The 12,239-nt window shown below is 42.7% G+C and overlaps 1 protein-coding gene across 1 annotated transcript in view; it reads left to right on the forward strand.

The window, feature by feature from the left end:
* Positions 1–11,564, forward strand: part of MCF2L2 (MCF.2 cell line derived transforming sequence-like 2) — a 163,949-nt gene extending 152,385 nt beyond the window's left edge. The window contains exons 30-34 of the mRNA XM_082056760.1: positions 1,655–1,741; positions 3,984–4,102; positions 4,683–4,795; positions 5,764–5,867; positions 7,042–11,564. Coding sequence (XP_081912886.1) covers positions 1,655–1,741; positions 3,984–4,102; positions 4,683–4,795; positions 5,764–5,867; positions 7,042–7,142 — 524 coding nt within the window. The 3' untranslated portion in view covers positions 7,143–11,564. The remainder of the gene's footprint in view (positions 1–1,654; positions 1,742–3,983; positions 4,103–4,682; positions 4,796–5,763; positions 5,868–7,041) is intronic.
* The last annotated feature ends 675 nt before the right edge of the window (positions 11,565–12,239 follow it).

Genomic DNA, 12,239 nt, shown 5'->3' on the forward strand with positions numbered 1-12,239 from the left:
GTCACCCCTTTGCCTGTCCCCTGCACTCATGCTATATTTACCAACTTTCATCTAGGGATGGGCATAAATTAAAACCTGTTTTGGGAAGTAATGCTCTAGACTGTGATCTGGATTTTCTGCCTGGCTTCTCCCTCACTCTGTCGGGTGCAGCAGCAGGGAGCCAAGGGGCTACTTTTCACCTTCACCTGCAGTCTGGCCGCTCGCATCCCTCTTCCCTTGTTAGTGTCTATACCTAATAAGAGGAGCAGGAACCATGTGCATGAAGACTACAGCAGAGGCTCCACTCTGCATTACTATCCATTTAAGGTGCAGTGTTTCATTTCAGCCAAGCAGGATTTCCACCTATTTGTTGCAGCAGATTAATTAATTGTTTGATAAGCAATATGAAAGTATTAAAATGGGAAGTTATTCCCCAGCCATTGGAAGATCACTAGTTTCCATTGTCAGCTTTTCCCTTTACATGAGGATTTAGAATCATAGAATAGTTTGGGTTGTAAGGGACCTTCAAAGGTCACCTAGTCCAACCCCCAATGTTTTGCCAGAGCATGTTGCTTTGTGGGGCACAAGCAGCCACATACCCTTGTTGTAGGACAGGGAGAAGAGACATGTAAGCTGAGGAATCCTTTAATGGGATTGTGTTGCTCTGTACAAAACCTTGGTAGAAAGGGCAGGTGGCCAGGTCAGTGATGGAACTGGTGACATATTGGAGTTATCTCCTTGGTCACTCCTAGTAGAAGGGGACAGTGAACAGAGAGGTTGGCAGAAACAGTTCAGAGACAGCAGACGAAGCAGTGTTTTTGCTGTTTGCAGAATATTTGCTCTTGCCAGTGCCCCCAGCACTACATTTGGAATCATCCTGGCACACAGCAGCAGAGTTTCCCAAACTGTGGTGTTTATACCTCACTTTCCTCACTGGCAGATACTCCTGATCTCAGCATATCACGTGGCTGCAGAGACAGCAGATATTTCGAGGTGCAAGTGCTATCTCTAGGATAGAGCTGAGTTGATCCTCACTGGTTAGAAACACGGTCTTACTGCACAACATTCCTCACTCCAGGCTGAGTTTCTTTAAGTAGGAAACAATGATCAGTATCAACCCTTTACCAGAAGATAATGCTGCTATTTCTAGAGCTCTGACTGCATTAATAACAGAAAGTATTTGATGTACTGGGATAAAAGCTTCTCCCACAAAATTGCATTTCATTCCTCAAGAGTGAAATAATTCATTTCTGGCTGGGAATAAGAGCCTCCCTGGTCCCTTTTCATTACTATATGCCTGGGCATCAAAATAATATACGACCACTTACAGAATTATTTGAAATGCTGCAAGGAAAAGATATTAAAAATGTCTAAGGAAGCTGTAGTGAAATAAAACACTGCACTGTCCACCCAGCAATGGTTTTCCTTAATTAACATCAGTATTTCTGTTTGATTCATTTGGCTGTTCTCTGTCCTTCTCAGACTTACAGTTTTTCTGTGGAATGCTGCTGTCTTTTCACTCATTTGTGCTGGTCTTGTGTCTCCTCTTTGGACCCCAGTCCCCCTGTTTGTTAAAGAGACTGCCGGTTGCAGAGGTGATACAGGAATTCTCTTTGCACTGGTTGTCTGGTCTCTATTTCACCTTGAAGACACAAAATTGTACTTCCTGTCACAGATGCTTTTGAGAACACCATATTGGCCCAGACTAAATGTAATACCGGTTCCACCATGAGACCCGTACCTAGATCTGCTTCACAGACAGGTAAAGAAAATGAAAACCTTTATCATCTCAAATTGAGAGCGTAATATAAATTTACTAAAATATTTACCCTCTTTAACTTAAAGAGATTTTTCTCTTTTAATGAATATTATTTCTTGTGAAGGCAATAAAAGAACAAGCTGGGATCACTAGCAGATATAGAACCAATGTCCCAGATTCTGCTTTTCTGTAGGTCAGGCACACTGAAAAGGATGCTTTTAACTGATGTCAAAAAGCTCAGAATTTGATCTGTGTTATTTTATAGCTTGAATGAAGTACATAAAACTGAGCCTATTTCTTAGCCTCTGAAATTAGAATAGCAATTTGTATGGAAGAGGAAGGCTGATGCATGTATTTGTAAGGAATCCTTGCTGTTTAGGTTTCTGTCTTGGATGCTTCATGCAAAGGACAGTAGCAAAAGATTGCAGAAGCTTTTTTCTAAGTGGGAAGGGGGACATCTTTTTCTTTGCATGTTTGTAGCCCAGCCTGTGAATTTGAACTAAAATTGTTACAGCAGTTTAAAGCCAATTAGCATCAATGTATTCTTGTACATTTAGACAGCTGCTGGTATTTTGCTGGTGTGATTCTACTGATACAGCCTATGGGGTTCAGTTTGATATTCTGCATGGTCTGTAACTGAAATTGTCTGTTCAGCCTCAAAATTCTGTTGGCAGGGACACTCACAACCCAGCACATGAATGCTGCTTCAGGGGCAAGTTTACACCTGGAAAAGTACAGATGAGCTAACAATAAATGTAGGGTTATAACTGGGGGTGCTGCTCTGGTGGAGGAAGGTCACTGTCTCTGTTGTAACTGAATTGCTGTGGTTGGGGCACACAAAGCCCTGATGGAACAGGAGGGAGAGAAGGGGCTGCAGAGCTGCGTGGCCACATGTTGCACCACGCAGTGCCTGTAGCAAGGATGTCATGCATGGGGAGGGATTAAATAAACCTGTTTCTCTGTGATCAGATCACTTTTCTGTTTACTCCATGGACTGCCTGGCTTGGGCTTAGTGCTGTCTCAGGCCAGGGTTTGTTTTGAGTCGTGAGTGCTGGGTTATGTATAATCCCACTGCATGAGCATCTGGCTCCGCGCCTTGTTGTCAGAGCACTGCTTTGCCTTGTCGAGAGCCCACAGGCTGCAAAGAGTTCAATTCAGCATTTGCTCAGCCCACGTCCCTGTGAATCAGAATAATATCCAGCCCAGGTCCCTGTGAATCAGCAGAATAATATCCAGCAGGTACAGTAAGCAGGAAGGCACAAGGTGATTTGACTGACTCTGTTCAGCTTGTGTCTTTCTGGGCTGCAGGATCCCTTGGTAGATGCAAGGTCTATATCCTCCTAGCTGCCCTATAGTCATCCATGTCAGAAAAAGGACAGACATGCAGTACAAAGGAAAGTGTAGAGCTAGATTGCCCTCTGTATGGGGGAGGCTGAGATACCTTTCCAGCATGGGAGCCTCAGGCAGGCAGGTCTTGTAAAGCTCAGCCTGAATTTCCCTCAGGACACATCCTCTAGGTGTGCCTTTGCAGGTAAAGAGATTGACTTGTGTTTGGGCTGGAAACCTCTCATTAGGTATTTTCCACTGGGCTGGGGTGGTTTTGGGTGTAAATCATGCAACTGGGCTGTTAACAGCAGTGTGCGAATGAGATCTTCTCTACCTACCACCAAAGGTCTGGTTGTCTTTGTGCCTTGCCTTTCACTCTGTCCCTTCCCTGCACTTCTAACCTGCTATAGGGTATAGTCTTGTAAGTGGTTCAGATGGTAATAACACCTCAGGGTGGATGGAGATGAGAAGTCAACCAAAATTCCATGGCTTCAGGCTTCAATTTATAGGAGATAAGCTGGAAACTGAGTGAGTATGGCCTTCTGAAAATCACATCAGTAAAAGTTATCATTTGCTACAGTGCTTGCTCTGCAGGAAGATTCCTGGTCCTTGCTTTTTGTACCTCCTGAATTGGAGAGATCTAGCAATGCTAAACACTCAGGGTATTGATGGACACACATCATTGGCCACACGATCTGCCATCCCATGAATGGCAGCAAGCAGTACAGGGTTTTAGAGAGAGAATCATGGCTGCATTGTAATTTTGTGGCAAAATCAGAGAACAAGCTGTAAAAAGTTACAAGCAATTCAGTAAGTGGAATAGTGGGAAATGAACCTGTGACATTTATTTTTAAAAAGTGAGTCTGAAAGAGGCTAACGATGGATAGTTAACTCTTTTTGGTTTATCTCCTTTGAAAAGGTTGGCCCAACAGGCAAATGCCATCTCTAGACACATTTGAAGATTTCGAAGCCATCCCCTCCAGCACAGATGAACTCTCCAACTCTTCTGACTTGGAAGAAGAGACCAACCCTAACAATGTAATTCATTTTTCAAATTACTCTAAGCCCTTTCTCAGTGCAATCTCCTCTTCTGTAAAGATCAGGATTTAACCTGCAAAGTTTGGGTTCATGCCAGCCTCAAATTCATGGATCTGCGGAAAGACAGAAGATGGGAATTTGATTTAGTGTTGGGCGATTTTTCCAAGACTATTTTGTTCATTAGGATCAGGACCATAAAATGTCACCCCATACTTAAAAGCTGTAGTTTTACCTGCGCAGGTAAGTTTCAAAAGTGTGGGAAAGCTCTGGGCCTTTTAAAAAGTAATTTCAGACTTCTCTAGATAACTTAACCTGGTGTTGCAAACCCAGTTTCTGTATCAGAATAATGGCTGCCTGGTTAATTCTAAAGCCTGAATGCACAGCACAGTTCTGTCCTAAGTTTGGAAAATATTTAACCTGGCATGATAAAAGGAATAAAGAGTGATACAATTCCCTCCAGAAGAAATCTCTGCCAGCATGAAATGCCTAATTCAGTTTTTAACTAATCTCGCTCTGTCTTGCACAATGTTCTTTCGTCGATCATGACTGCATTTCTGATGCATTGTTTCATTCATTTTAGGGGACCAATCTTTTTCGGGTAGAAGGCAGCTTTGACAGCTGTTTCCCAGATTCTCTTACACTTGAGGATGGAGATTTAGTGCAATTCGTGCAAGAAGGAGAAAATGGTCAATGGTAAGTACAGCAGAGAGACAGAATTTGACAGGTAGAACTGCCATAACCTCCTGGAAAAAAAACAGAAAATGTTCAGAGGAGTGTCAAAGCCTCTTCAAAATCAATCCAAATCCACTCACCACATTGATCACAGTGTGAAAGAGGCAATGGGAGGCATGAACGTACAAGTAGCTTTGGTTAATTCCACCTGGCTGGCTTTCAGCCCAAATGCTTGTGACATTAGGCTTAAGATGACAGAAGTTTGCATAAAGGAAATAAAGGGGAATATTTGGTTTTTTGATATCTTCTAGCAAAAAGGACAGCTGTCAAAGGCAGCACCATTCCGTAGGGTACATCAACAAAATCCTCATGCCTCCCACCGAGCTGCAGCAGTGAACCAGAGTGCATTTTTAGCCCCGAAGGCTTAGGTATAAGATGTGATTGACAAAATGGAATGATTCTGGCCCCCTTGAGCTCATGTATGTTCCAGTGTATTTGTTCTCTCTTGCTAATAAGTGAGTGTTAGGAACAGACCTGGCTGGGCATTTGAATTCTCTTTCCATGGGTAATTTGGGGGAAGAAGTTCTGATCTCTTTGAAGTGCCTGTGCAGTCAGACCCTTCACTCAGTACTGACATGCAGCTGAGATGGGAGCAGGTCCCAGAAGTGGGTGGGAAGTGAACTAAAACTGTGCATCCAAGATGATATTTACAGCAAGGGGGATGGACAATATGAAAGATTCGGTTTCTTCAGCTCTGAATTTGGCCCAGGGTCTCAAACAAGGCCAGCGCTTCCTTGTCACACAGCCTGTTTGCAAGTGAGCTTGTTCTGGGATACCAGGTCACCATCTGAGACTGTAGAAATGTACTGCCTTGGGTCCTCTGCTGTCAGCCTTGGTTTAGGAAATAGCTGTTCAACTTACACCTCCAAGAAACACAATCCAGGGAAAGGGAGTGTAAGGAAATTCACTCACTGTTCTCTGAATTTTAGGTTAGTGAAGAAACTGGTCTCTGAGAAAAGCGACTGGGTTCCTTCCAGTATATTGCAGCCAGCAGAGGGGGACAGTAACAACATAATTAAGAACAGTAATGCAGGTAATGGAGGAAATGTATTTCTGGCTTTTTTTTTTTTTTTTTACATACTAAAAAAAGATGTGATAAAAAGGATGTGATAAACAGTGCACTTCCTATATCAATGTACTTGTCCTGAGTGTTCATCTGTGTTGCAGTCTCCAGTGATGTAGCTGAGCTAGCCTGAAATTTGGTGCGTTGGGTGTCAGAACTAGTTAGGCAACGGAGCTCACCTTGCCATGGTTTAATTGTTTTCCATTTCCCAGGCAGAATTTGAATCTCCCAACAAACTCCTGTGGCTACTGGTACCTGGGCTGGCTATTTACAGGCAAGGCATGTTGTAACTGCGGGATAGCTTTCATCTTGACGCAGCATTTGGAATCAGCTCAGCATCAGGCTGTAGTTCTGATTTAGGTTTGAAAACATTAAAATCTCATGAACCATTACTGCTTTAATCATATTTCATTGCTGACTCCAAAGGCTGGAAGAAGGGCTGCTCTGACAAGATTTCAGCCAAATCAGCACTAAAAGTCATGCTTCCTTCAGCTTTAGCTTTGACCTAACACCCAGACAGGTTGCACTGGAAAAGCTGAATCTCAGCAGCTCCACAGATCAGAGGTTTAAATTTTGGATTAATTTTTGCCCATCCTTACATATAATTTACCAAAATGTGTCCTGCTTTTTTTCTGCTAGCAGAAGAAAGCAAAATCCGTTACAGCTATTCCCTGGGGACTGCAATAGGGAGCTACCAGCATTTTCTTCTGAGTTACTGGGTTTTTTTGGTGGCTTGCTCTTTGTTTGTGGGGTGTTTTGTTTTGTTTTGTTTTTGTGATTTGTTATAGGGGAGGAAAACCTTTTAAAAGTTAACCAGCATTCTTTGCTGTGATTTAAAGGGAGTTTGATGACTTCTGCTTCCTTTACATCAACAGCAGGTCAATTTTATCTTAACCCTCAGTGCCTAACTGTGGCTCTCATTTCTTTTGCATTTTTAGTGCTTCAAAAGAAAAAGCCACACACATGCTACAGTTAGCTACATACCAGAAGAACCTCTCTTACGTTAGTGAAGGCATCGAGAACAGTAGAATTGTGATTGTTTATTTTTTATATTATTTCAGGATTCTAACAATGAACCTCAAGACTGTAGATGGAAAATCCTTTAGATGTGTTGTAGTGACAATGCCCATGTCCTTCTTTTCAGACATGTACAACGACTCCTGCAGTATGGCCTCAGTTGAGTCAGACACCAAGGAGAGCGAGGTGGCCAAAAGCTTCCCAGCAGAGCAGAGGGCTGGCAGCTGAACAGCAGGATCGGCCTTCCTCAGGACCCCATCCAGCTCTTCATTTATTTTGGGTGGACACTGGATCCAAGTTGCCTTTCTCACAAGCTCTGAGTTTCATCATTCACTAAAACTTTATCAGCACGAACAGATGAGGACTGTGCTGCCCACCTGTCAAGCTGGGAAAAGCAAACTTGAAGGGAGCATTAAACATCCAGAAAGCATCAAAACCCACCTTCAGTTTTAGAGGAAAAAAATGCTTCTCGCATTGATTATCAAACTGTTTCAGAAGTCATGGCCTAAATTAGGTCCACAGCAGAGCTGAAGAGTTACTATGCACGCACCTTTTGGCAACTTTGCTTGAACATGGAGTTACTGCAGAGGGACACATGCACGGTCAGGGTTACAAGGTCTTGCTCTACCATGAGATCAACTGGAGGTTTTTCCATTTGCTTGTCTCTGGCTGTGCCTTCCCAGTCCTCCTTAATTCCAGTTGATACAACACAAACGTGCCCTTTTTGCTGATGGTCAACACCAAAAACATCTTATTTTAGTGTGGCTGTGGAAAGGAAACCTCTGACACGGACTATCAGAGAGTCTTCCCACAGCAATGCCATGACTCCTTTAGCGTGGCACAGTGAGTGACCTGCTGCAGACAGCATCACATTGGGGTGATGCAAATGGCAACTCCTGGCTCTGAGGTGGAGGTGCAGGGCTTAGCAGGGAAGCAAAGACGTGTGTGACAGCTACTGTGACAAAAAAACATTTTGAATTCTTTTTACAATATAAGTCATTCCTCTGCCCCCTCTGCAGTGTGTGGTTGCTGGATCACAATCCTTTGCATTTGGTGCCGAGAATTCAATTGAATGCCATTTAATGTCATATGTTTGAGTAGACTGCATGCTTTCTGTGTGTGCTGGGCTATGGAGTAGACACGTTTCATCCCCCATTTGGAATATACTTAAGCATTGCAAATAGGCAGTGAGCATTAGATGCTCTCTTGAGTGGAAAACGTGTTGTTGTTAAATACTTCTTTCCAGGACATTTGATTAAAGGACTGTACCAAATCTCTGCCACATAGGGATCTTATAATAGAATTATAGAATCATTGGGTAGGAAAAGACCTTTAAGATCATTGAGTCCCACCATAATGTATAATATAAAGTGATTACAGATATTATTATTCCTATACAAGCCAGTAGCTCATTTAGAGCAGCTGTTAAGGTATGAAGGCATTTTGATAGTAATTGGGTCTTAAGTCCCATAAAAGCTGCTAGTATTTTAGTAAAGATAAATATTGACTAAGGTTTGCAAACAGGCAAAGATGAGCCTGGTAAAAATGACCCTAAAAGCTCGAGAGTGAGTGTTTGGCTTTCACTATTATGTTTTTTATTTGTTTAACCCTGTGACTAGTGACCCTCTATGTAAATAATAAAGGGGACAAAAGCACTAAAAATGGAGATGAAGCAAAACCAAAAAACACTGAGCAAAAATAACCCCAACGCTCTGAATCTCTGAGCAAAAGAATAGGAGCCTGTAATATTTCTGCTATTGTATTTGCAGGGACCTGAATGTTTTTCTTTGTGTCTCATTGGAGGCTGGCATTGCAAATATCTTAGTGAGTCAGGATAGCTGCAAAGTAGGTAGATAGTCCTAGTCAAGAAAAAACCTTGGAGTAGCTAAAGGCTTATTCAGAATTTTTCCTGTGAAGGCTTATTGGTTAGTTATGAGTTGCACTGTGGTGGTTAATTCCCGTGGTTCTTCTAACCCTCAATATCTGAACCGTGATTTCAGAAGTTTTCTGTTCATGACTGAAGGACCTGAGAGTTCTGTACCTTTTGGAAGCTAATTTTGTCCTACGGAGATAAGAGCTTGTCTGTTTTGTGCTGGCCATTTATATTAAGAATGACACGTAGGCTCTCAGGAACATGAACCCTGTTAATCTACAGTAGTGATGAGCATCTTGAGGGAAGAACTGATTCCTTTCAGACCCCTAAGGAAATATGCAGTGATGTTTTCTTGTAGTGCAATTATTTTATCCTCTCCTTAAAAGAGTTCATTTTGATTTCTTTATTACTTTCAGAAATTTTTTGCACAGCCTGGTACCAGTGCTTCTGTCTACCTCTGCCCTAAGCATAGGAGAGGAAAGGGGTAGGGAGCTTTGATTGCACATTAATAAATATTGTAAGCGCTTGTGTGTGTGAGAGAGAGAGAGATGGGGAAGGGTTACCCTGCATATATGAAACTGCCAAAACTAGGATTTGTGACATTGCTGGCGATGGAAAGATGCAAACCTGCACTTTGGAGTTTCTCTGGAGGAATCTCCTTCTAACGGTGAAATGGAAGTGGGAAGTCTCTCAACTGAAGATGAAAAATCAGGTATTGAGTTCATTTCCTACCTCTGCTGTGTGCAAGGTGACAGTGTGCTAGTCCTATATCCCCTGGTGCCTCCATATCTTCCTGTAAAATGGGAGCTATTGGATTTCCTATGTGTCCAACCTGATGCTAAATTTTAGTATGTATGTAAAAATCAAGGACCCTTCACAGGAGAGCAAAGCATTCAACCCCGTATGTCCTGCTGTGCCCCCCGTGAGTGCCAGTGGTGGCATTCCCTGGAGCAGGGAAGAGGATTTCTGCACAAGTGTCTCCTCTCTCCCATCTCACCATGACAACTGCAAAGGTATGGGCTGCATTCAAACAATTCTCCTCCCTACTCTGCTTTTGAAAACAGTATTTTTGGACACTACTGAAGCTGAGAAGGGAGCCCACAAACTGTTAATTGTGTCTTTAACCTTCTTGCCAGTGCCAGTGAGCAAAAGCAGTTCAAACCCAGAGCATCCTGCAACCATGATGGCTGCTGCTGGGGAGTAACTGGGGCCCTTTGCCAGTTGATGTCTGGGGTGCGGATGTCAGTGAGGCAGGGCCACCCTGCTGGCTTTGGGTTTTTAAAGAATGAAGTTCAACGACAGATCAGGCTGCTGACAGGTCTGACAGCAGCCAACAAGAAGCAACCTTCTGGCTTTGCTGATGAGACAAAAGGGGGTTTCATGACTTTTTTTTTTTTAATAGTAGACAGGATAGTCTTTTAATTAATGCATTTCTGTCAAGCAAGGTGATAATTAAGGGAATGGCTCTCCATGTACAGTATAGAATATGATTTGGTGATGTCCAGCAAGACTAATGTGTATGTTAAGGTATACTTATTCTGTATATAGGTCTTTGACACCATCATTTTCAGGTAGATGGACCTAAAAATCATAGTTTCCAAGTATGAATTTCATTTCAGTGTTGTTTGGAGATGACATAGTGAGCAGAATGTAATTTAAAAGTAATGATTGCCACTAAGTTTCAGTTGTAGAAGAGGCAAGGTCCAAAGTATGCTGTAGTATCACTCGTGGTTGAGCGTTGCGCCCTTGCTGCTTGACCAGCAGGTCCGTGCCGGCTGCCTGGCTGTTCCCTCTGGGTCCAGACTAGTGAGACCTGCCCTCTGGGCTGAGGTTTTGACTTGGATCTCCTCCCTCTGCTCTGCTGCCAGTTTCTGTGGAACTTGCAGAAACCTCACATCCTCAAAGCTCTGCCCTCTGCTCAGTTGGATGTAGTTGGGCAACAGGCTCCTTCCTCACTGGTGGTAATGACAAACAGATAAGCAGCTGGTTGCTGTGATATAAAAGTCTTGCTTTTCTTAATAAACAGGGCCAAAGTATAATCAGGCCTGATTGTCTCCTCCTCTCACAGTCTAACCCCACTGGGTGGAGAATCAGACCAATGGTCGTCATCTGGATCATGAACAGCTGCGGCCAAACCATGTCTGAACACTGGCTTTTCTGCCAGGGACAACAGAGTTGTGTGTGTGTCTTATATGCTGGTTGTGTATGTGTTGAAAAGCCATTTTATTATCCATAATTTTCTTAGACTCTGAGATTTCAAACAGGGTTGAGTATGAGAAAGGCCATGTACATTTTTTTCCAAAAATACTCAAAGCCTGACTTCAAATATATATATATATGATTAGAAATATATGAGAATAAGATGAAAAAAGAGCCAAATTGTGTATTTCTTCTTGCAGCTTGAGCTGAAATAGCTGCTAAGATTTCTTCTTCCCAGCTGAGAATTGGTACAGTTTGTTTTTCTTACATATTTTCCATGGTGTTGATAATGATGTATTTGTATATTGTGACTGATGAGAGATAATCAGACAGGGAAAGAGCACAGAATTACCTGTCCTTTTTTTCCAGTCAACACAGAATGTATGAATTTATTAAAAGAAAAAAAGTGTGCAAATGAGCTTTCTGTAATTAGGCCATTCTGACCTGTGTAGAACCACACTTTGTTTGAAATTTATAAAAATTACAACTAGTACAAAACATTGTGGTTGATGTCTCTATATGAAGTAACAAGTCAAATGTGCTTGCTTTCTATCCAAAATAGGTATCACTAAAGGCACATCTGCACAGCTGAAAGAAACCCACACACCTGTTCAATACAACTTTATTTGTCCAACACACGTATCACAAAAGGCACAAAGTGACTTTTTTCCTTTACCCATCTTCCTTGGTCATGTTCCTGAATCCCTGGCACTCATTGGAGAGTGTAAATGCTCACATGTTTCAGAGTTGTGGATGCCAATGCTGCAGCCCTTAGGCAGGCAAGTTGTAGGACAACTTTGTTATAGTTACCCCTAAGATACCTGCATACCTTTGACTACCAGTGGTTTATTAGGGAGCACTGATTGACCCAAATGCATGTTGTGGATCATGTAGAAGGGCAAGGAGGTAAGAACGAGAATGTAGAAACACAATGCAAATATAGAGAGCAAAAAAAATTGGAACTAATTTCAGCTGGTATCCAGATTTCTGGGGGCAAACTTCATCTCACTTGAGCTTTCAAGTGACTGGCCTTATTGTGTTACTGCTCTTCAGCATTGGTATGAGAAAAAGAAGAATGAGGACCACAGCAGGTGTGGGTCTTGCTTTGTTATCCCCACACGCAGCAGGCCCCAAGGCAAAGGCCAAGGGCTGGAAATCCAGCCACACACGTGAGCACACGTAACACTCTCCTCTTGCAGATCTCTGGTGCTTGGCTATGCAGGTCGGGACCTGCCTGTGTAGCTCCGGTCTCA

This window comes from Streptopelia decaocto, assembly GCF_964273445.1.
Source record: "Streptopelia decaocto genome assembly, chromosome: 6".
In the NCBI taxonomy this organism is placed as follows: Eukaryota; Metazoa; Chordata; class Aves; order Columbiformes; family Columbidae; genus Streptopelia; species Streptopelia decaocto.